Source organism: Thermobia domestica, chromosome 15 (genome assembly GCF_964235325.1).
Source record: "Thermobia domestica chromosome 15, izTheDome1.hap1.1, whole genome shotgun sequence".
Lineage (NCBI taxonomy): Eukaryota > Metazoa > Arthropoda > Insecta > Zygentoma > Lepismatidae > Thermobia > Thermobia domestica.
In genome coordinates, this window is record NC_137468.1 from 30,762,004 (window position 1) to 30,787,128 (window position 25,125).

At 37.6% G+C, this 25,125-nt stretch overlaps 1 protein-coding gene across 1 annotated transcript in view; it reads right to left on the reverse strand.

Annotated features, from left to right (window-relative positions):
* MED1 (Mediator complex subunit 1) overlaps positions 1-25,027 on the reverse strand; it is a 50,318-nt gene extending 25,291 nt beyond the window's left edge. Inside the window, exons 1-5 of the mRNA XM_081741506.1 lie at positions 24,867-25,027; positions 22,736-22,860; positions 15,069-15,202; positions 11,148-11,280; positions 2,345-2,588 (exon numbers count right to left, since the gene is read on the reverse strand). Of these exons, the coding sequence (XP_081597632.1) occupies positions 2,345-2,588; positions 11,148-11,280; positions 15,069-15,202; positions 22,736-22,860; positions 24,867-24,927 (697 nt within the window). The 5' untranslated portion in view covers positions 24,928-25,027. The remainder of the gene's footprint in view (positions 1-2,344; positions 2,589-11,147; positions 11,281-15,068; positions 15,203-22,735; positions 22,861-24,866) is intronic.
* Between the last annotated feature and the right edge of the window lie 98 nt (positions 25,028-25,125).

The following is a 25,125-nucleotide window of genomic DNA, read 5'->3' on the forward strand; positions in this document are numbered from 1 at the left end:
TAATGTAGGAATAAGTACTGAAGATACTAAAACATGCGAAAACCTCATTTTGAATCTCATTCCTTAAATGTACAGCCGTAATAATATACCTCGATCTTTCCTTTTTTTTTTTTTTCTTTCTTTCTTTTTCTCCTGGACTGAGTATTTCACATCTTGTTTTGAAATATATGAAAGGCAATTGACACAGCGATACAACTCTTGTTGACCCGAATATTGTTGTCATAGTCCGGCAAAATACGTGTTACTAGTCCAACCGCAAACCGCTTTTGGTTTACTGATATAAAACAACAAGGTGTCGAACACATCATGGTTCGGTATAGTTTGTCGAAAGACCGTATCATTGGCCCTACAGTTTTGAGACATTTTCTCAAGCGAAACATATCTTGCAATGTTGAGAGACTAATTCCTTACAAACCTGGATAGGATTGATTACGCAATAAGGATTACCGCCTCATTACGATCGGTAGATACTTCACTGGCTTGATAAGACCTTTGTCATTGGATTTGTCACGGAAAAACAAGATTATGGGCTCCATTACCTTGATTTAGATCCAAAGGAATTTGTAGTGTAGGGCTACTTGAGAGCTAAAGTATACAGTGGGCAGCGGTGCCTCAGGGATAGAGCGCTCAACTCTGGTGCGTGGAGTCCCTGGTTCTGTCTCAGCTTCAGCCAAGTGGCTTTGTGGTGGAGAAACAACGTGTGCGTGGGTTTTCTCGGGGCTCTCCCGTTTCCTCCCACTTTTATTATTTCACCATCATTATCCATCTCATAATCGTCGCGTCCCTTAACATCGGTGCATAATTGTGGGATGTTAATTAGCAAAAAATATACAGTGTAACAATCATAGACAAAGAACACGGAAGAGAGCGAATTGCTCCGGAGAATAATGCTTTCCCGTCAGCACTACTGGTCCTAATATGCATTGTGTATGCATACATATATGTTTAGACAATATAGCAATCACATAGAATAAATACTGTAAACACGTATTGTGTGGGTGTTTCGACCCGCCCTATACTGGGTGCCACCCAAAATATTTTTTTTTTTTTTTTTTACCGGGCAAACCACTAGCAGTACGACATTCCGTCGCTAGATGTCTCGAGGTAAATGTATTAGCTACTGCACCACAAAGTTGCGTTATCTTTGGCGCATTCAGTTATGTGTTGTAGTTATGAGTGTCAGGGCGTGTTTCAGTGTTTCCGCGATTTGTCAAATGGCTGATGTTAAGGAGCAACGGATTTGCATCAAGTTGAAGAAAACTGCGGCTGAAACCCACCGCATGCTGAAAGAGGCATCTAGTGAGACTGCACTGAGTCAAGCAAGAACATTTGAGTAGTTCAAGCGTTTCAAAGAAGGCCACAGATCTGTGGAAGATGACGAACATTCTGGTCGACCGTCAACATGCACAACACCGGAAATGATCATGGAAGTGTGTAATGTGATTCGCGAAGACAGAAGGCAGACAATTCACGATGTTTGTAAGACTTCGAATGTCGTACAGCACATGTCAACGAATTCTATCCGATGAATTGAACATGAGACAAATTGCAGCGAATGAAATTTTACACACACGCTGAACACGAATATATATATATAATGCAAAGGGAAAACCGAAAATATGCTATGACCATTATAACAGTAGCCACGGGCACAATGTTTATTCAATTATCTTTTTGAACAGCATTTTTCTGTGTTCAGCGTAAAATAAGCAAATACAATGTAAGCACTGTGTTGTCCCAACACAACAGAAGTTGTGGTGTGGTCCATATGGTCTTAGGGGCTGATCACCGTCCTCAAGAGTCCAGGGAGAGGAATGACAGAGTGGAGGTTAGCGCATCAGCACGGTAAACCCGAGACCTATTCTCGCTCCAGTTGTGAATTTCTCTCTCTTTCTACGATTACATTCTTGTTTCTCCCTAATTCTATTTTCATTTCTCCCGCTATTGACACAGAGCTGGGATTCAGAAACACACTCACAATTGACTGATTTTCAAATAATAATCAACAAGATAGTTCAAAGACAACGTTAGTTTTCTTAAAGAATTGGTGCTGAGAAAGTAACATTTTTTAACTTACACAACTGATTAATTCTGGGTGCTTTTAGGAACAATTTCTTTTCTTTTCTTTCTTTTATAATAATAATAATAATAATAATAATAATAATAATAATAATAATAATAATAATAATAATAATAATAATAATAATAATAATAATATTCTTTCCCAAGTTTTGGCGGTTTTAATACTGCATAGGAATACTTTGTTATTTATTTATGTTTTTATATGTAAACATTTGGATTCCTTTCTTCTAACCATATTAATACTTAATAATGCTCTACTAACCTCCTCTTCTTTTCTCTAGGATGCCAACGGGTGATTTGTGGACTAGATTGGATGGTTCCTTGATAAAGGTTTGTAACTGTGACAGTATTCCTAGGTCAGTCTCGAGAGACTGAAGAGCGGAGTAGGCTTTGCACTTCACTTTCTTCTCTGCATTTAACTGGTAAATGGAAGCAAGGCCCTCCAGCTGCTGCGTGAAATCAGCGAAATCTCCCCGCGACAAACACTGAACCAACTCTTCACAACTCTACAAAAGAAAAACAAACATTTACAAGTGGTATACAAAAAATCAAATGCAGAGTATTAACTAAAAAATATATTATGTATTTTACAGAGGTTGATCCGCTTCCATCCGAATTTGAATACAGCGACACCTGTTAAACAGGGTTTCACAGTGCAAAAAAAAAACTGTGTACACATACAGATGGTGATCAGAAAAATGGAAACACCTGTAGTTGGCAACACGTCAGATATATGGGTTGGCAGTGGTGTCGTGGCGCCCGCAGCGCCGGACCGCTGGTGGTGGTGTGTTAGGTCGGTCTCCATACTACGTCAGGAGCAGTGGAACAACAGTGTCCAGTTGCTGCAGCAGACGGAGGTAGTGTAAAATGGGAGACCTCTAAGATTTTCAAAGAGGGCAAATTGTTGGTGCGCGGTTATGTGGAGTGAGTGTGACGGCAGTGCACAGTGGTCCGAAAGGCATGATTGTGTGATCGAAATTCAAATCATGGTGTATGTTGTTCCTATGTGGAAAACATGGTACTATAACATAAACCCAACAAAAAAATCGTAAATTATGTCCGAGAACCAGGTCCGTAGCCATGGGGGAGGTACGGGGCACGTGGCCCCATATAGGCGAAATGAATAGAAATAAACAGAAATAGATATATATGTATCTAAGAAGTTTGGACCTACTTACTTTACCTTATTCACTCTCACTACTCTGAGAACTGTCTGCAGAGAGGTCCATTACGTCTACAGAACTGGAACTATATGCATCTGTACTTTTCTGCTGTGTAGGTGAAGAACATCAGAAGAAAGTGTAGCAAGCTTCTTATGGGGTAGCTTCCGAAGAGTGGAAATAACAGGATCTGATGTTAAAAGCAACAGATGAAAGAGGTACACATTTCCTTCCGTTCTTGATGTCTTTCTGGTATGGTGTTCTCTGAAGCTTTTGACATCTTTGTGTCGCGCTTCCTGAGCGTCTTCTGATAACTGCCCAATTGGCAGTAGAGCAGATGCGATAATATCGGGGCCATGGATAAGAATCTTGTGAACAGATATTGGCATGTAGTACCATGGATAAAGGTTGACAAATTTTTCTGCAGTGTCTTGTGCATATTTCTGAAAGGATGACACGTTTATGTCATAACCACTAGATATGGCGAGCAGGATGGAAGAAAAGCGATGAATTAGAACTTCATTTATGCTTGTTATTTCTGCAGACAGTTTTGGATCAGCGAAGAATCTACGTGCTGTGTTTCCGTCGTTAGTGGTCCCACTTCCGCCAGGTTTAGGTATGTCTACCAATAAACCTGTTCTTTATGTCAAGACGATAACTGACATGAAGAAGACATTCAAAGAACCGAATCCATGCATGAAGTGTTGATGGCCCAAATTGGAAATGCAATGGATTAGCATGTCTCTTCCATACCTTAGACATGTCATTCATTTCCTTCGGGAGAGCACCACAAATGTAACATCTCAGAGATGATGATGTGTCCGTTAAAGCGTTACATACCTTGCCATCAACCATTGTTAATACCAAATGATGAGTGACAGAAATATGTCTATCTGCACACATCACATCCGTTGATTTGAGAGATGAAATTTGCTGTTCGATGTACTCCTTTTCTTTGTTGCATATTTGAGGAGTTTCTTTAAGAAACTGAAGCCGCAGAGGTCTGCAGAAGCGTACAGATGATGGCCTGGAATTTTGGCAAATGATTGTTTTCTGCTTTGCGTTTGATGACGTAGCGTATAACTGCAACGGAACAAGAGATGTAACAAATATATCACTGTCAATTATAGTCCCTTCAACACCTTTCTGCTTGTACGCAGACTGTCCACTACTACCATCGAAGCCCCATTTACAGAAAAGGGTGAGATTTTTTACTTCACTCTCTTCCATCTGAGTGATAACAGCCATCTGAACTTGCAAAAGTCGATTAGCTATGTGATCTAAAAGATCTTGTAGACTGACTTCAATTGCAGTGTCAGTTGCAGAGACAGACGGAGGATAGCATTCATTTTTTGCTTCGAGAACTTGGAGGTAGGATGGATACAGGTCAGCAGTTTTCGCCTTAGCTTGGGTCCGAAGTAAGTTGTATTGGTGTTTGGTGAGCTTTGCTTCTACTATTAGTGACAAGGCTTCATCTGGGGTATACGATACCATTCGCTGATCAGCCGTAGCAGTCTTCCAAGACTCTTTTATTTTCATCGGTCTTGTTGGCAATGATAGTGTTATTTCTTTCACCAGGTTTGATGCTGTGACCTTTCCTTCTTTACGGAGTTTCATTTGTGTTGCATAAGACAGAACGTCAGAACCATACGACTCACGAAGTTCAACGGTTTTCCTCCTCTTAACAGATTCACTACTTTCTTGAAAACATTTAATAGGTCTCCCCCTGCCAGACGTAGTTGCATTTTCTTCAGCTTCAGTTGCCAGCTCCAGAAATGGTAAGTTTGCAGGTGCATTAAGCCAATCAGAATATCGTTCAAGAAACCTATCAACCATTCTGGAACAACTATCTAGTCGCTGGAAATCTTGGTGCAGAACAATTTGATAGCTGTCTTTATCTCCTTGCACTTTTCTTCATTATCCTGAATTCGCAGCTTTCCTATAATGTACTCTTCCAAGTGTTCTTTTTGTTCAGAATGATGTTTGCCAGCCTTTTCCCGCTTACGTTAAAAAGGTCTCTTCTGGTAGGCCTAAACGCCATTATTCCTCAAAAAAGCAGATAATAAACATTAGTTTCTGAATTTAACAAGCAAATTGGGTATAATCACAAAGACTAATGTGTACAATATCAAAGCAATTAGGCCTGAAAAGAAAATCTACGTTAGATTGCGATTTCCACTGTTGCACGTCCTATACATACTGTCCTCAAACCATTCTCCCTTGAAAGTACAGCGAACGACGTGCGGTTTAGTAATTCACCTATCTTCCTTCTGATAAATACCAAATGAAAAGCGAAACGTGTCAAGACAGTACATAATGCGGATATAGTATGGGTCAAATTATGCATTGTTTTATGTACTGACCCATGTTAACAGGTGACTAGTCTGAAAATGTGCAAACATGTGCAACAATTTTTGTTATGTACGTTACCTATACATGTTGTCCTTCACACCCATGCAGGAATCTTACTGGTACCTCTTGGTACTTTTTTTATAACTCAATGATTTATCACCACTACAGTGCATTTCTCCTACTACTTATATGCTAAGATTTTATATGACATTATTCCTCCAGGTTCTTTTCTGGAGAGCAGTTATATACTTCCTCTCATTGCTACTTCCCTACAGTTTCTGTTTCATGGGGTTTCCCTTTTCGTTCACTTGTGTTCTCAAACGGAGACGCTGAGTGGTGCTGTAGTATTGCTTCCAGTTCCTGTACAGCAAACTTCTAATTACCCATTACACAAACTTTACTTCTCTACATGTTCGTTCTATTCGTATTTAAAAAGTACGTAATGCTGTTTTTGAATGCCCTATTATATGGACTAAACGTGTATGCTACTCATGCTCCATACTCCAGTACTTGACATTTTGGATTTTTGCGCAGGTTTTGCGGCGTTTCGGACCACTGTGCAGTGGCTACTGTGTTAGGTGTGTCGCGTGGGACAGTGTCGAAGGTGATGATGGCCTACACAACACATGGGAAAACCACATCGGGGAAGCGAAACAGTGGGTGGAAGAAAATCATGAGTGACAGGTCACGCCGGGTATTAAAGAGCATTGTCACGCAGAACCGTCATGCCACTGCGGAGCAAGTGACGGAGGAACTCAATCAGCACCTCCCCACCCTGTTTCGACAATCACAGTCCGCCTCGAATTACATGACATGAACTTACGGGGTCGTGTTGCACGGGCCAAACCGCTCATTAGGGACCATAACGCTTTCGCACGCCGCAAATGGTGCCGCGACCATGCCACTTGGACCGTTGAGGACTGGAAACGTGTGATATGATCGGATGAGTCATCCTTCACCCTATTCCCAACCACGGGCCATGTTTATGTGTGGAGAACGTCCAAAGAAGCTTATGATCTGCAGTGTCTCCGCCCAACTGTGAAACATGGCGGCGGCTCGGTGATGCTGTGGGCCGCCATATCATGGTTTTCATTGGGTCCTGTGGTCACACTTAGCGGACGAATCACTGCCAACGATTATGTCGCAATTTTAGGAGACCACTTGCAACCTATGGTCCGGATGTTGTTCCCGGACAATGACGCCATCTTCCAGGATGATAATGCACCCATTCACACAGCTGGCGTTGTTGCAGCGTGGTTTGAGGAACATCGGGATGAAGTTCAACACCTCCCCTGGCCCGCCCAATCCCAAGATCTCAACATAATTTAACATCTGTGGTCCGTCTTGGAAACACGACTCCGGAGACGATTTCCACCTCCATCCTCTCTCACAGAACTGGCCGATGCCCTGCACGAGGAATGGTGTAAAATTCCACTTGCTACCATTCACGACCTCTATGCCTCCATCCCACGTCGCATCAAGGCTGTTCTGAAGGCGAAAGGTGGCCCGACATCATATTAATCTGGTAAGTTGCAATTTCGTTCAGGTGTTTCCATTTTTCTGATCATCATCTGTATGTGTCTCAGTTGTTGTGTAGCAGAGTGAGGGTGCTGTAGTTGGCAAAAGGCCACAGAAAGTCGCTTGTGGGAAAGGTACGCCATGACTCTTTCCCACGAGAACTTCAGCATTTTCCACATAAAGCAGAGTACGATGGAACAATGGCTTTGTGATAGGACGGACTGTTAGTGTTATAATTAAACGTTATGCACAATAGCCTCCTCCTCAACTCACATCACCAACAAAATCCCATTTAAAGAGGGCGTCAGTGAAACTCACTCATGATTTGACCTAAAGAAGATTCCGGCCTGTGAGAATCCATTATAACAGCATGTTATGGCCAAACGACTGTATGTGCTTCAGGCAAAAATCCATTATCATCCTATGTTATGGTCAAATGACTATGTAGCCCAGGCAAAATCCATTAACAGAGCGTGGATCGTTTGGCCAAGTCAACAATCCATTATTATAATGCGTTATGGCCAAATGATTACACGTGACCCAGTCAACAGTGACTCGTGAAATCCATTACAAATTGAGGTTGCAAACTATCCGCAAGGCTAGCGTGCATGAGTTTCCACCACGACATATCGCGGAGCGAAAGAGCCATGGCAGAAGGCTGTACGAGTTTCTGATGGAAATCTGTTGTGACAAAGACGAAGCATGGATCTACTTAAGCGACTCTGGAAATGTTCAGGTCATCACCTACAGAAATCTTCATGAAAAAGGGTGATATAACTTTTTGCATCAATTCGAAGAAAGACTCTCGAAAGCTTTCGTGGTTGCTGGTAGCTTTTGACACAGAAGCAGCTCACGATTCGTACGGTTGAAAATTTCAAAATCAATGCTGCTTCTATCCCCGGTTTACACAGACGGAATAGCAGAATTGTATGATGACGAACACCCATCGTGTGAAATTACATCAGAACACAGATTCAAATCACATGTAAAAATATCGCTGCCCTTCCACCGATGCATGGCAGCTGCAACAGATATCCATGATATTTCGTTCGAGGGTATTTTCGTTAAGAGTCCAGATGCAAATTCCATAGATTACAGCGCTTTTGGACTTCTTAAATGTTGTCTTCATCACGTCAGGTTCACACGGTAAATGGCCTCTCGAAAACCCGTAGGCACTAGTAGGACAATATACTCCCTGGTATGCCTACTGCAATGAAAACTGCGATGTCGTGCAATGGTCCATATCGGTAGCAATCACATCAAATATATCAATGGAGGCCCGAGAGAATGTCTTAGGCAAGCAATAACTTCAATTTGTTCAGGTGGAAACACATCATCCCCTATAAATAAGAATGAAATTTTTACCTGAATAGCGTTAATTTCTGTTTAGTTTCCGTACAATTTAGTTGGTTTAAGTCCTGTTAAATTCCTCGGGCTGATTCTTCAAAGATGTTTTTAACTGCTACTTTATACCATTTTGTTTTATGTCTTCTGAACTTGAATTATGAATTAAGTTGATTTGGTGAATCACCACCAGCGCTAATACAACTAAAAGAATCAAAAGTTTTGTGAGGTAACTATTTATACTCATTTACACTGAATGAGCAGGAATTATACTATTCAAGTAAAACTTCATTCTTATAGTCCGCAGAGCGAGCCTAAAGATACAGGCAACATATTTTATGTATTTTGTTGGATAGCGAACATGAAGTACATTTTTATGTGCTTTCGACAGCCTGTGTAAGTCATATGGTAAAAGAACAAGTGTCGAATCATAGAAAGAAACAGTAATGTGACTAAAACAACTTTTATCTTTCAAAAGTAAAGTATTACGTTAAAAGAAAGAAAGAAAAAAAAAACTTTTACAACATTTGAAAGAATATTGAGAAAAATATAGGCAGCTCTCTAACCGCACTGGAATACAGCTCTTCGATAGATCAACAAAGTTAGGTTGTGGTAGGTCTGGTCTGGTCAGAGAATGGCCGATCCTACTTACATGGTCTTGACATCACGGCTTCCATCCAGCAAAGTTATGAGAAGTGGGGAGCTATTGGAAGAAAGAAGTAGTGAACTCCTGTATACAAAGTCAACATTAACGAAGGCAGCCGACCCTGTCCCTGCCATAAATCAACCCAAAGGAATGAGTGCCACAAGCCAGCAGGTAGGCCCTGACTCCTTAGGATTGTTGCGCCAGAAGATTTATTATTATATTTGGTCTAGGAATTAATTCGTGCGGTTGGTACGCACACATTGAAGCTGTAGTACAAACACAAAATACATAAATACCTTAAGAAAAATATTGTCCATCGCTAGCCACCACTTCCGCCCATCTGTCAGGCAATGTACGGATTCCGTGGCGAAAGAAGTCCTCATCCTTGGAAGCGATCCAGTCAGAGACCCATGTTTCGATATCTTCTGAAGAAGTAAACCGCTGTCCAATCAAATCGTTGTTCATGCAATCGAACAAGTAGTAGTCCGAAGGAGCAAAGTCTGGTGAATACGGCGGGTGGGGTAAAACTTCCCATCCGACATTTTCTAAATAGGTTTTGACCGGTTTTGCGACATGTGGGCGAGCGTTATCATGTTGAACAATAAGTTTATCATGTCTGTTCTCCCATTCTGGTCGTGTTCTGGCCAGAGCTTGCTTCAAACGCATTAATTGTCGTCGATAACGTTCTCCATTCATAGTTTCACCCGGTTGCAGCAGCTCATAGTACACCACACCTTTCATATCCCACCATATGCACAGCATAACCTTTGCACAGTGAATATCTCGTTTTGGTTGTGATGGACCTGGTTCACCTGGTTTCACCCAGGCCTTTTGTCGTTTAGGGTTCTCGTAATGGATCCACTTCTCATCACCCGTAATAATTCGATGCAGAAACCCCTTTCTGCTCTGTCGTTGAAGCAGCAATTCGCAAATGGTTTTTCGTCTTTCAACGTCTCTGTCTTTCAATTCATGTGGAACCCAATGTGACATCTTTTGAATCATTCCCATGGCTTTCAAGCGTTTGGAGACTGTTGTTTGATCAACGCCTAATGCTGCTGCAAGTTGTTCCTGCGTTTGACACGAATCCTGCTCGAGCAATGCTGTCAATTCTTCGTCTTGAAATTTTTTTGGCTGTCCAGCTCGCTCTTGGTCTGCCAAGCCGAAATCACCACTTCTAAACCGTGCAAACCACTTCTGACACGTTCGCTCAGCTAGAGCATGGTCACCATACACTTCCACCAAAATACGATGACTTTCAGTCGCACTTTTCTGCATGTTAAAGTAATGCAGCAGGACACCCCGCAAAAACACTTTATCAGGCACAAATTGCGCCATGTTCACTTAACTACAAACTGGTGTTGTTGACGCTTTAATCCACTGCCCTATACTACGAACGATACGCGATGACAGGGGTTTGCAACACATGTGTGGATACACGGAACTGTGGGACGCTCCGTTCGCTGCGCCATCTCTTGTCCAACCGCACGAATTAATTCCTAGACCAAATAATTGAAAAAGATCAGTTTCAAACTAGAAATTGAATGTACAAAATAAGACAACGCAGAGCTCTAAAAATAATAAAACAAAACCAAATATGTTTATATATTCTCGCAGTAAAGGAACATAAGAGTTAAAGACATTTATAAAGGGCAGATGGTCGCTTCATAAAGTTCTCACGAATAAACTAAATAGAACAAGACCAATCAGAGGATCAACAACGAGAAGATTCAGATCAAACAATATATAAACCTACAATAATACATATGAAGACATGGGAGGTCGGTCCAAATGGATCATTGAGCCGATTGATAATTATGTATATTTTTTATTCTTAAAATAATCTATGGATAAGTGGATGTAATATGGGCTATGGCATCGAAGCTAACTTTACTATCATAACGCTGGATAAAAAATCTGACGTTACAGCCGGCGAAGGCCGTAGACGATACATATTACGTTCATCGTTTCCCAGAGTCACCAGTGGTAGTTAACTCTTAAAACAGCTGAGCTGAATTTGATAACTACAGCTCTAGTAACCTACTAACCTGCTGTTCTTTTCCTTCGTGGTGGATTTTGACGTCTTTCACTGTCCCCCCAGGTTCAAGAACTACTTCTAGATAAAACATATCTGACGAAATGAACCAGCCAACGCCTGACCCACCATCCGTAAACTTTAGTCTGAAAGAAAAGGAAAAAAAAAAAACTTAAATTATTTGAAACACTTGACACATAACACATTCTGTAAAGTGCACATAATACTTACTCGTTCCAAGTATTTTTTCGCATACGTCAATTATGAAATTTTACGTGCAAAAATTTAATTTTAAATGTATATATTCTTATAAACAATAACGAAACTAATTACATTCTAGTCAGGTTGTCTAAAAGTATTGCGCCTTTGGAGGACAAAACTGAGAATACATTTAGTGATTTGAAAATAACATTATGAAACCACATATACACCATTTTATTCGATGACCTGTCGTTCTGTTCGGATTCCGTAATCCCGTCACTTTAGAACCTTATTATTATTATTATTATTATTATTATTATTATTATTATTATTATTATTATTATTATTATTATACACTACCTTAACAACATTCAGGAAATTCTGCTGAAACAGAAATAAATTATAATCTGATGGTACTGTGCCCGGGCTCTAAGGTTGATATATTAGAACTTTCCAGCATAATTCTCTCAATTTCTGACGGATCATTAAATATTATACGGCTGTCGTTGTCAGTATGGCATATAACACCCCTTTCTGTTGACGAGTTCGAGTCCTTTCTTTTGAATTCCTAGATCCACTTGTGCTAATTATCAACAGTACAAGTCTATCGTTCTACCCAGCTGCAGTAGCTTGTGATGCACGATGCCCTTCCAATGTCACTAAACGTACAGTCAGGGTTGGCAAAAACCATGGTTTTTATTGAAAAAAAAAAAAAAAAAAAAAAAAAAAAACAGGTTTTCTTGGTTTAAACCTTTTTTTTTTTAACTCTATGTATTTATATTAAATATGGACAGAAATTAGTTTGTTTCCTCTTGGTGTTATTATGCAACAACAAGGTTATGCTGGAAGGGGTCACATGAACTTAAAGCGGAATCCAAACCGCTTCTCGGTTTACATCCAAGAGAAATTGTCCATTTGGACACGAAACCGGGATTAATTGGTCACAAATGCGATTGCCGAATCACTCACGAAGGACTTCTGATAAAAATACGTTGTACTGATCTTTACATAGGCCTACTTGTTAATATAATTGTCAAGAGTTATTTCAAAGATTATATATAAATCGGGAAACTTCCGCCTTAGCCATTGGGAAAATCCTGTTATTACTTTAAATGTATTTGTATGTAAAATTTTAAGGTCAACGTATCATAATCACTACGCTAAAACTGAGGTATTAAATTACAAATTTGGTATGTAGATATCATTCAATAAAATTAAAACAAAGTCAAATCTAAGCTGATGTTGGAAGCTACGTAGGCAGTTGATAAATTTGGCAATTTCTATCAATATATTTACGCAACCTTGGCTTCTTTATAAAACAGCAGGCATTCACTCAAGTAGAAATATATAATTTGGTTTCGTTTCGTATGTTTAGGCTTAACATCCTTATGAAATACCAAGGTTATCACGGAGAAGACTTTCGCTTAGAGGGACACCTCGAATCGCTACTTGGTTTACACTTGAAAGATGGGTTGTGGTTCGACCGAGAATTGAACACGGGACCCCTAGTTTAAAAGGTGAAAAGTAGATAAATGTAATGCGGATGGTTTGATATGTGGAAACGTCACCACGAAGTTCACACGATTTAAAGCACTTTTTTTTTTTTCTGGTTTAAACCTTTTTTTTTTTAACCAACCATGGTTTAAACTAGCCAACCCTGCATATAGTGTAATCTTCCTGGGCGTCAGTGCGGGCTTTGCCACAGATTGTAGAGCTTCTCGCTTCCAGTACGACTTTGTACACATTGTTATCGCATGTTATCCACTCAAACGTCGAGCTTCGTTTTGTGGCCAGCGTCCTTTACATGCCTTAACACAATTTAATTATGGATGTATAGGTCACTGGCGATCTCATGACTGATTACATGTCCGTCTTGCTTGACTTATGCCAGAATATCATCAGAATTTGCAGTGATTGGTCACCCTCTACGAGGAGTATCTTGAACACTGACATTTCCAAAACGAAAAGACTGAACCATTGTTTGGCTATTGCTTTTGATAATGTATCTTAATCATAAACAGCACAATTTCTTCACAGGCACTTTCGCACCTTTATCGAGATAAAATTCTAAAATGTTGCGCAGTTTTGCAGAAAGTTCACTCATCGTCACGGTGCAATACCTTGCGTCTGATTTAAGAATTCCAAACACTTTTTGCATATCTATTAGCTTCAATTGTCACTTATCAAATGACTTAGGCCTACTCCGCTGCGGCTCAATGCTGTTTAGACTACCTGATACTAGAACTCAAAATTCACTGACGTACTAACACTGTTATTAAAATCTAGACAACTGTTAAAAAAAATGTAACATTCAATATTTCATTTTTTTTTCAGTGCGGTTGCGTCTCCAGTTACTAAGACTATATAATTAGCACAAGGCACGGGACATTTGGGTTAGATTCCAGGTGGGAGCTCATGTGGTTCGGATGCCACATTATGCTATAGGTTTACGTCTCATATAGCCTCGGTGCTAAACGGAACACTGAAGTCAAAATCAGCCAACCCATCCAGTCGCAAAGTAAATATCTGTGTGTACAAAAGCACTTAACAATATCGATTGCTGATAGCTGTGATTGGTCAGTTTGACGTTGCCACCTTTCACTTTCTAGTAAATAGTATTCAAGTAACTGCACTGAATTTCAGTACATACACACTGAAATGGAAGTAATGTGATGTCGCACGAACTCGGTGTTCTTCGTTTAATTATTATAGGAATAAAATGCGGAAAAGGAGCACAAGAGGGGGGGGGGGGAGTTCTAAAAGTGCAAAAAGGTTCAACCAAAATACAGTTAGGAATGTTTAGTTACAGTTTTCAGTTTTTCTTTTTTTTTTCGCAAGACATGCTGATTTCAGCATTTTAATTTTTTTTAAAAAAATGGTAGCGGCACCTACAATTCCTAGGCTTAAATACAACAAATTACAATATTTTTCTTTCTGTCTTTTTCCTTAACACCCTGACTTTCTGTAATGTAGAGTACTAGGAACTATAGTTGGATTCAGTAACAAATATCTATGCATTGACGCATGTTTATGATAATTAATGAACTTACTCTTTTATTTACTGCGCTTAATATTTAATGCCCTGTATATTTTCGGTATCTCCTGACACTTTCCTCAGCAATTTCTTTTGATAGTCTTCTTGTGAAAAAGTTACGCAATTCTGTGCTAATTTCTAAGAAATGTGTTCACTTCTAACAGAAATTTTGTGAAGATGCTGCTATTATCTTAAATTTTTCGTTATCTGTACAAGCCGTGGAAATGTTCAGAACACAAATATTTACATGAAATACTTAACCAACGCATTACAAAGTTGCATTAAAACAATGATTTTTTCCCTTGTAGTACGGAAGAATCACAAACAAACAAAAAATAAATAAATAAATTAATTAATTAAAAAATCAGAATTACAGCTTCCGTACTACGTCGTAATAGTTCGTTTTTTAATACTTTGCTGAAACCACTACCTTCAACAGTTATCTAGCAGCTCCTGTTGTATTGTCAACAGTTAAAAACTGAAATATAGTTCCTATTGATACAACTCAATAGAAAAGTGTGTTATTACATAAATGTCATGAAGCACAATTTGTTGCCAGGTTTCTGTTCACAACTCCTTATTGCTCTTTTTATTATTATTATTATTATTTGATAATTCTTTATGAAACTATAACTCATTTACATTCAATCTTAAGAAATTTTGGGGACAATTACTTAAAATACTACAAAAACAACTTACCCGAGTTGCCTGGATACACTTTCCAGTCTTTCAACCATTGACTGCAGGGAAGTCACTTTAATGGAATATTGAAGAGTATCAAGGCATTTTTGTAACTGTGTTCTCTCCACGCTATCCAGAGGGTATCTCTTGTCCTGAAATTAAAAATAAATAAAACTTGTAATAAATAGAAATTATACGGAAGTTCACTGAAATACGAACAGTTATTTTAATATTTTCGATCTAGTAACTATAATAATTTTCAAACAAAGCAAGAAAGATTTAGTAATAATTGAGTTTTCTGGCTCGGCTATCAAAGGAAATTGTGAACAAGCCGTTGGCAGCAATCGTGACTTGTCTCGTCTTCTGCAGTCTTAAATATTCTGGGCTCTACCTTGCGGAGATTGTAGCTTGGGCTCTAGTTCGTACCTGCTGACTCCAGTGATGATCCGCGACACTAAGGTTTCCTAATCAAATACCTACTGAAGAAGATCCTGCCAAACCCGATAAGGCATGCCTTCTGTACAGGAGTCAAAATCCTGCTTACAAATTTTGTTTAAAGCAGATGTGAGAATTATTTGAACTTTTCTTCGTTATGACATAGTGAATAATATTTTGAATGCTATACACATAACTGTATATATTCTCATGCAAGGTTCTTTAACTTCGGATAGTGCTTGTGGAAGATCATTCTGACTTCTCTTCGTCTTCCATTGATGTTCTGCTCCTCTTGAGAAGCGGGTCGAGTTCCAAAATATCTCACGTGAGCCACTCCTACAGTGCCATACACCTACCGAATCATTCAAAAGGGTTCCAATCCCAGGTGTGCTTAGTTTTATGCAGAATTTGATGATAACTTTTCTAAATTGTTGTCCTGAGACAGAGCGGTCTTTTCCGTTCAATATATTCATATAAATTTCCGTACGTTTTTCCATTTTAATATTATTTAACCTCCGAATGATACGCTTAGTCTTCGCTTTCCCTTGGCTACTCAGAATATGGCCTACAATTCTTACCACCCTTCAGTATTAATCTTCCTTTACCTTTACATTTAAGTATCGTTATATAAATTTCCCTTATTTACACACGCTTCTATCATTTTTTCCTTGTCATAATGTATTTTTCCTGGTTGTGCTTGGAATAGAGAATCCATCTGTTTTGTTTGTTTGTTACGTAACGTTTCATTGAGCTAAGTTGCATATTAATAAATTATCTTTCGCCTTATATTTCGTTGTATGTATTCATGCAGAAGCCTGTGGATTACCTGCCTGTTAAAAATTACTTGCTCCTCAAGCTCAGAACGCGTTCTCATCACGACCTGCGGTCCTGGAAACACTCCTAGAACGCGTTCTGCTCAATGGTGATCATATCTAAATATATGTTGTTGTAGAGTTAATAAATTGTGTGTTAAAATATATTAGGATGTCAAGTGCGTCATTTCATCAGGTTTTATCAAAATTATAGCCCCTTAAGTATTTAACAATTAACTAAATAAACAAAACTTGAGTAAAACAGACGAAAATCATATTCACGAAGAAATTAAATGTCGACTAAAAGCAGGGAATTCGTGTTACTACTCGGTTCAAAATCTCTTGTCGTCACGAATTCTATCGAGGAATCTGAAGCTTAAAATATACAAAACGATAATCATGCGTTGTTCTGCATGGTTGCGAAACATGGTCGCTTACTTTGAGGGAAGAACATAGACTGAAAGTATTTGAGAACAAGATCCTGAGACGAATATTCGGATCCAAGAGGAACGGGAATGGGGAATGGCGCAAACTTCGTAACGAGGAACTACATAATTTATACGGTTTACCCAACATTGTTAGGGTTGTCAAGTCTAGGAGGCTTAGGTAGGCGGGTCATGCAGCTAGAATGGAAGAAAGTAGAAATGCTTTCAAAGTCTTGAGACTGGAAGACCAATCGGAAAACGACCATTAGGAAGACCTAGGCGCAGATGGGAAGACAATATTAAGATGGATCTCGCAGAGATTGGGATACAAAGTAGAAACTGGGTGCAGTTAGCTAAGGATAGAAGTCAGTGAAGAGCTTTTGTGAACGCGGCATTGAACCTCCGGGTTCCATTGGCCATAGAGTGAGTGAGTAGTGTTAAATTGACACCATTGTTAACCTAGTAGCATCGAAGACTATGTCAAGCAATGTCCCCCTGCCGATGTTCACATGATGCATTTTATTAAAATCTATTAGTTTAAAAGTTGCAAGGGCGTTCCAAAATAAATTACCCATTCTCTTATGTGAGGTAGATGTTACAGAAAGTTATCACACAATCCGGGCAACTACAAACTAACTCATGAAAATGTTAAATCCATTGAGACAAAATGATCTAAAAGGGACTAAACTTAATTTTGCTTCCATACGACCTCAACACAGTTGAGTTTGAGCTATGATTTTCTCTTTTCTGTCTATGAAATGAAATGAAATCTTTCAGTTTTACGCCCCAGACTTATGGCGACTACGTTAAAGGAGACACTATGAGAAATGAATGCAATGAAGGAATGAAAAAAGTGGGAGGAAACGGGAGAACCCCGAGAAAACCCACGGACATGGTGTCTGTCCCCACAAAGCCCACTTGGCGCGAGCTGGGATCGAACCAGGGTATAGGTGAACGCTCTACCTCTGAGCAACCGTGCCCTCTTTTTCTGTTTGTTATACGACGATGAACATAACAATTGTTATGTGATCTTATTGTTAAAAGAAGTCTGTCGACTATCACTAGTTTGGACAGATGTTTTATGGATTAGGACTCAATTCATGTTATTTGCAGCATATTTTCGAAATCCTCATCTATTTCCAATAAGGAAATTCTTAATTCTTCTGCACCAATCATGTCCTTGTACCGCTTAATTTAAGTGAGACATGTTTCGTTCTTTCACTGCATCGTTTACAATATCACCCAACACAGCAAACTCTTGGAGGCACGAAAAAAAAAAAAAAAATTCAAATTCGGGTTCTTATATTTCCCTACATATGCTATATATTAAATTTCGTACAAATGTGAGATGATAGGGTGGACAGTTTAGTGTCACGTATATAGCAATTATGGTGAAAGTTTGTCTGATCTGAACATGTCCATGCAAAAGTCAGCTATAACTTTAGAAAACTTGGGAACTGAATATGCCTATTGCTTCAAAGTAAGACGAGAAAGAAAAACAAAAGTTTGGAACATGTATTATTATATATTCATTCATAAACTACGTACCTTAATTAACACAATGTCAAATCTCAAATGTGTATTTCTTATCCTAAACTCAAAACACAAAAGCACTCTACAGCGGGTAAGAGTTATAACGCGAAAGATTTGACGTTTTACGTCTGATGGTTATGCACTGCGGGCTAAAGCAGATAAGTAAAGGATTACAAAATAATTGATGGAATGCGGATGTGGAAAGAAACGGGAGATCCCTGACAAAACTCACAGTTATACAGGTGAGACTTTTTACCATTATTAATGTCTTTTACATAATGCAATTATGGAAAGTCTACAAACTGAAAAAGACTTTTCAGTAGAAAGTAGGATTAATTGCAATTGCTTTGCAAATAAAAATCTTATACGCGAAATCTGAAATGAAATTAATAGCATGTCTCAAACAAGACTAGAATTTTTCTTTAGTGCGTAACAGGATGGATTGATTTAAATCAGTCTGATTTAGATCACTTGATTTTTTAAATAAAAATCGTTGATTTAAATCGAATTCCGAAATAAATTAATTTAAGTGAAAATAAGTAAAATCCCGTTTCTGTTCTGTTATTTCGATTATGGAAGTTAATAATCATAATACAATGAGACTCAAATGTACAGTATAGTATGAAAACAAGTGTCATGCAGAGGATGATTAGGGAAAATCCCGTTTTGAACAGGTAACGGAACAATCTTGCTTTCTCCTTTTCGTAACATCAGGTTTGAGTTTTAAAATCGTTTAACATTCCAATGGGGAAATCACCATCGACATTTAAGACGAAAAATTCTTTTTTGTGTGTCTGTTTGTTTGTTCCCAGATAATAGGGCGTATTTAGAGGGGTCCTATTCCCTCTCCAAATTTTTTTTTTGTTAATTTTATAACTTTAGGCGAAATTTATGTATTTCATACCGCAAGCTAGTTCTGAGTTTTTAAAAATAGGCCCTTGAGAAATATCAATAACTTTTGTAAAAAAAAAAGTGTCATTTTGATAAACGTTGCTGTACTTTTTCCTTAATGCTTAACCTTTTAAATTATATCACCTATTTTTAGGTGATAGGGTAGAATCTTCACTATTTGATTTACAAAGTACAAATAAGGCTTTTTACTTCGTTTTCTTCAAGATTGGAGACATTTTAGAACACGTTACATATGCTTTCACGTCTTTTTGCGTTGAGGCATAGTGTGTGATGACGTCATTAATTTAAAAAAATATTTTTTGTTATGCGTATTATTATAATTTTTTGGCGGGCTGCATTTTGCATTCAGAAACTGAAATTTTGCACACTCGTTCAGTGCACTCCTTAATAATTTTCAGATCTCTGCGTGGAAACAGCGGGGTCCAGAGGAACAAAAAATGTTTTAAAAAAGGATATTTTTAACAAAAAATAGCTTTTTTCGTGATTTTCCCGCCTCAGATGGAGACATATGAATGGTACCGTTTGCAAGGCTGTTCTATTCTGAAGAAAATGATGTACGTACTATGTTCCTAGGATAAATAGGGATGTCTCAAAAAAACTGTTACCTGAGATCCTGTTTTATGCGGGAATCTGAGGTATTTGGGGATAATTATTTTTCGCGGGCTTACTTTTGCACCTAAGATTGAAATTTAGCACACTAACTCAGTGCACCCCTCAGTATTTTTCAGATTTATTTAAGATCTCTGCCTTAAAACAGGAGGAGGAGTCCACAGGGGTAATTAAAAAAAAAAAAAAAAAAAAACAGAAAGTTCCTTTTTTCGTGATTTATCCGCACCAGATACACAATGGAGACATTTGAAGGATACCGTTTGAAAATCTGTTTTATTTTGATGAGAATAATGTACAAATCATGATCCTAGGATAAATAGGAATGTCTGAGGAAATTTTTATATTATATCCGGGTCATCTGGGGCATTGTGGGAATATTCTTAGGTCATTGTTAAATAGTTTCCTTACCCTTACTACTCAAGATAGAAGCTTGAAATTTTGTGCACACATTAGTACACACATTCGTATTTCCCAGTTGATCTTGAGATATGTGTGTTAACATAGGGGAATCCAGAGGGGATCAAAATTTAAAAAAAGAAAAAAGTTATAAAAAAATGCCGATTACTCAAAATTTCCCGCTTCAGGGACACAATAGGAAAATGTGAATGTTACTGTTTCAAAAGCTGTTCTATTCTAAAGAGAGTGATGTATGTACCATGATCATAGGATTAATAGGAATGATGCTGTAGCTGCTTGACTGAAAGTCTATAACTTACCTTTAAAAAGAGTCATAATTTAAAAGGGTTAAGAAACAATGTTTGGGATTGATATAGGATAACGATTGGGGATAATCAAAATCCAACCCCAATACTTTCACTTAAGTGGCATAATTAGCTTTTAATACTAATTCCTAATGCTTTTTCTTCAGTTCGCGACTTGTATTATACGAGAAGAAAAATTTGATTTAAATCAAAAAAAAAATTAACAAAAATTATTTTTAAAAAAAAATCATGATTTTTTTCCACTCTGGTGCGTAAATTCCTTCTTCTCACTTATATTTCGTTTGCACCATCTATGAATAACATTGGGTCGTAGAAATTAGATGAATACAGAATAATAATAATAAGAAGCCAGTGGTTACTGAAATGGGAAGAACTGTGTTAAATTTAGATGTTACAAATTAAAGCAGGTAACTAGCTTACATAGGACTATTAGTTATATATATATATATATAATAATAATAAAAAAAAAAAAAAAAAAAAGCATATTCAGTAGATGTATGACTAGAAAGGTACAAGAAAAAAAATCACGTTTCGTATGGAATAAGTTACTATTCGTAGCAGAAATGTGAATACAGTGAAGCCTATGTTGGCCACCATCGGTTCCATAGAAGAGTGCCAACTTATTCAGGTGGCCAACTTACAGAAAATAAGTGTGATTGGTGTATTTTTAGAATAGGATTTCTAGTATTACTTGATTGTAAAATTTTAATAAGCAATACTACGACAGCTACTTTTAAATAATGTATATAGAGTAATCATAACAACAAAAAAAATACTACTGTATGTTTAATATACGTACCTTTCCCTTTCTGAAAAGTACTCTGGTACACTGAATTATTCGGATTGAAAACATAGTAACACAAAGAAAGATAAAATAGAAATATACGTACGCAGTTTATTGAAATTGGTATTGTAACAGTGAGTTATTCAGATTGAAAACAAAAAAGCAAAATTATAAATTGAACAATTTATATTACTTTTCTTTTCCTTTTTGACAGAGACAAATATTTTCTGTAGATAAATTTCGAAAAATAGGTAATCAGTTATTAATAACAAATTTATTCATGGTGGTTCATTCTAGACGTATTTTATTCTTTTTGAGCACCGTGGCTAAATGGTTAGCATACGCGATATCGGCGCGGGAGACCCGGGTTCGATGCCCGGCGGGAGCTCATGTGGTTTGGATTCTACGTTAATCAGTAGGTCCACGTCTTACATAGCCTCGCTGCTGAAAAGGGACGTTAAACTCAAAATCAACTCAACTCTTTTTAGCACATATGTACATTCTAATTTTGTAGTTAACCATCAAGCTAGAGAGAAGGAAAATCTTAGTGCAGAATATAGGGGAAAATTTTTGTCGCCCTCTCCCATGACAACAAGCCTATGTTAAGTAAACAGTTTATGAAATCAATCAACTGAGAAATTTACTAGTTACGCAACACATACATATATATGTATGTTGTTACAACTTCGAATACTCATATTGATTTACACATTTATCTTACAGACATGGTCTTGGCTTCATTTTGTAGCAAAATACATCACGTTTTGGCTCACGTAGTGCACTAGTTCCGAAACAAGCCACCGCAAGCACTAGCTGTGTATTTTGGTTTGAAGAATTGAAGTCTATAACAACTGTGCAACGTAATTTTCGTACAAAGTATGGTAAAGATTCTCCCAATAGATTTACTATTTATCAGTGACATAAGTGTTTTATTGAAACTGGATGTTCAGTAAGACACAACAAATCTTCAGGTCGTCCCCATACGTCTGAAGACGTTGTAAAGTAAGTGAGACAAAGCTTTGTGAACACCCCCAAAAAATCAATCCGGCGTGCTCCTCGACACATGATAGTTTGGCGTGTATTGAGAAAACGGATTTCATCTCATACCATACAAATTACAAATGGCGCAAGAATTAACACATTGAGAATTGCTCGTAAGGAATTTCGTGTGGAAATACTACATCGGTTGGATGAAGATTTCACTGAAAAGAAAGCAACCACCAATGGAAGCCACATTAAACCTCTTTAGGTAAACGGTAAAAAAAACTTTATGTATTTTGCTAGAAAATGACATCAATACCATGCCTCTAAGCTAAATAAATAAATCAATACGAGTTTTTACAGTTGTAAAATTCTTTTTGACACACCTTATATATATATATATATATATATATATATATATATATATATATATATATATATATATATACATTGTATGTAATTCCTTACTTACATGTAATGTCATTCGAAGAGCCTTTGCACTTTCTGGCAGGGACTTGAACTGTCCGGCCTTCGAGCGGATCTTCTCCATCAACAGTTCCATCTGCCATGATTTGTTTTTGTCTCCTATACTTGCAGCTGGAAAGCAGAACATATTTCCATTTTATATAGCTACATTTATTTTTAATACAAGTAAGCAAAAATATTAGGAATAAACTTTACAATACACGCTCCAGCTGCGCATCGATAAGTAGGGCAACTTTAAAAGGGTACTAGAGTAGAGTAAGGAGTAGGAAGGGTTAGCTTAAAGTAAGGGAAGTTTTGATCCATTTTCGTAAAATAGAGAGTAATTCCTAGTTTCTGAGTGAGTCTACCAGCTGGAGCGGGCATTGTAAATTTTACATCCTAACGGGATATAGTTTCAAAGACAATGTTACGTTTTCTGAAAGATCTGTGTTGAGGTTTGTCGAAAAGTTCACGTTTAAATAATCTGGGTGCTTTTGGGGTACCGTATGCACTATTTTAATAAGCGTTAAATGCATACTAATTCTGAAGGAATTAACAGCTGAGTTTTTGTGAACATTATATTTGTTTCCATATTCTCTTAATCTATATATTCATATCGAACTATCACGATAGAATGATGAGTAAGAAAAGTAAGAAACGCTAACACAGTTTGCAAAAAGCTAAAGCATTTTTCCAAGTACAGTAGGAAGTCGAAAATCCGAAATAATAGGGACCACAGGTAGCTCGGATTTTCAAATCGTTCGAATTTACGAAAATGACCAATAACATGCCATTTAGGCTTAAATATACTGTACGGTATGCTCTTTTATCGATACAGTGATCATACAGTAATTACAATACCATACATAAGTCTATTTACCTTTAATGTTTCTCAAGAACGTGCTCGTACAGTAACTTACTCTGTTGTTGTAACTCACGCTTAAAACTTAACTTGTATAGGCCTAAGGGGTAATAGTATACATGAGAACCCCCTGATTGCGTTTCTTCTGTGTTCTATTACCACTTCTACATGAAATACCATAAATTTTCTATGTAGTGCAATAGTAAGAAGTATCCATGTGCACAAGACATGCGATATGCGTTAAATCCCCCCCCCCTTACACACACATAGTCATTGATAAAGTACAAGGGCACTACACATGCAGATATAAAGTACAGATACGTTCTTTTTTATTTTCGTATCAGTCGATAAGTAAATAAATTCGCTTTGTTACCCCCTTTGTAAGTTTGTACATACTCAATGAATAATCCCTAAAAGTATGAGCGTCCTGCTCCTTCGGGAACTGATGCAGCTTCATGTATACTATATCCCTGCACTCCTAAGGTTCTTTAAGTTATTTGACATCCGTTATGTTTGACTGTTATTCATTAAAGAGTTATATTTGGAACTCTAAGTAACTTATGAACTTGAACTAATGGCATAAATGAACACTTGACATGAAGAGGCTAACAGTATATTATTAGTTGTACAATCACGGATATTAACAAATATAAAAGCAAAATATACACAATTCCTGATAGCTCCACTAATTTATTTTATGCATTTTTTATAATTTAAAATGGGTATATAAAGTTTGAAAAGTGGGGATTGCGAGATTGCCTAAAACACATTGATCAGAAATAGCCCTAGCTAGTTGGAAAAAAAATACGAAAAATTAGCAGATAAAAACTCTTAATAAGTTTAAAATAAAGTAATGGAATGTACTGCTTAAAAACCTACTCATACTTCTTTTCACAAGTATATCGAAAAATCTCCATATATTCTAAGTACAAGGGGAATCAAGTTTACGGATCAGGTACTTGGACTACCACAACCCATTTTTTATAAATCTTTGTTACGCCTCAAGCGTAATTAATTCCTTTAATTACTCTAAACATTAATTTCCTAATTGAAGTCAACACACACTAACTTCACAGATAAGCACCCTTCACTAAAAACACTGCTATTAATACACAATAATAAATCTATTTCCGTCATTAATCGTAAGGATATAATTCCTCATGTTTTCCAAATCGACACAAGCTTGGAGCTCCCATACGAAGCATACCCATACTGACACACAATATAACACTTTTCATCTTCTACACACTAAACATTTTCTGCACTATACAATTACCACTTTGTTTTTGATTCAATACTCCGTTCGTGCATCCTTTTGAGGAGTACGAAGACGTCATAATTTGATGAAATTCTGGCGTCTTGCACCTACAACCCTCAGGTGTCAGACATGTTTATCGATAGCCATAACCAACTGCCCGACTAGTGCTGCCATCTATAAGCATCGTGTAAAAAGCTCGGGTAGACAAATGAATAAAAAAAAAGGTTTGCATAGCGTTCGATGACCTCATTGAAGGACTTTCCTAATTACTACAAAA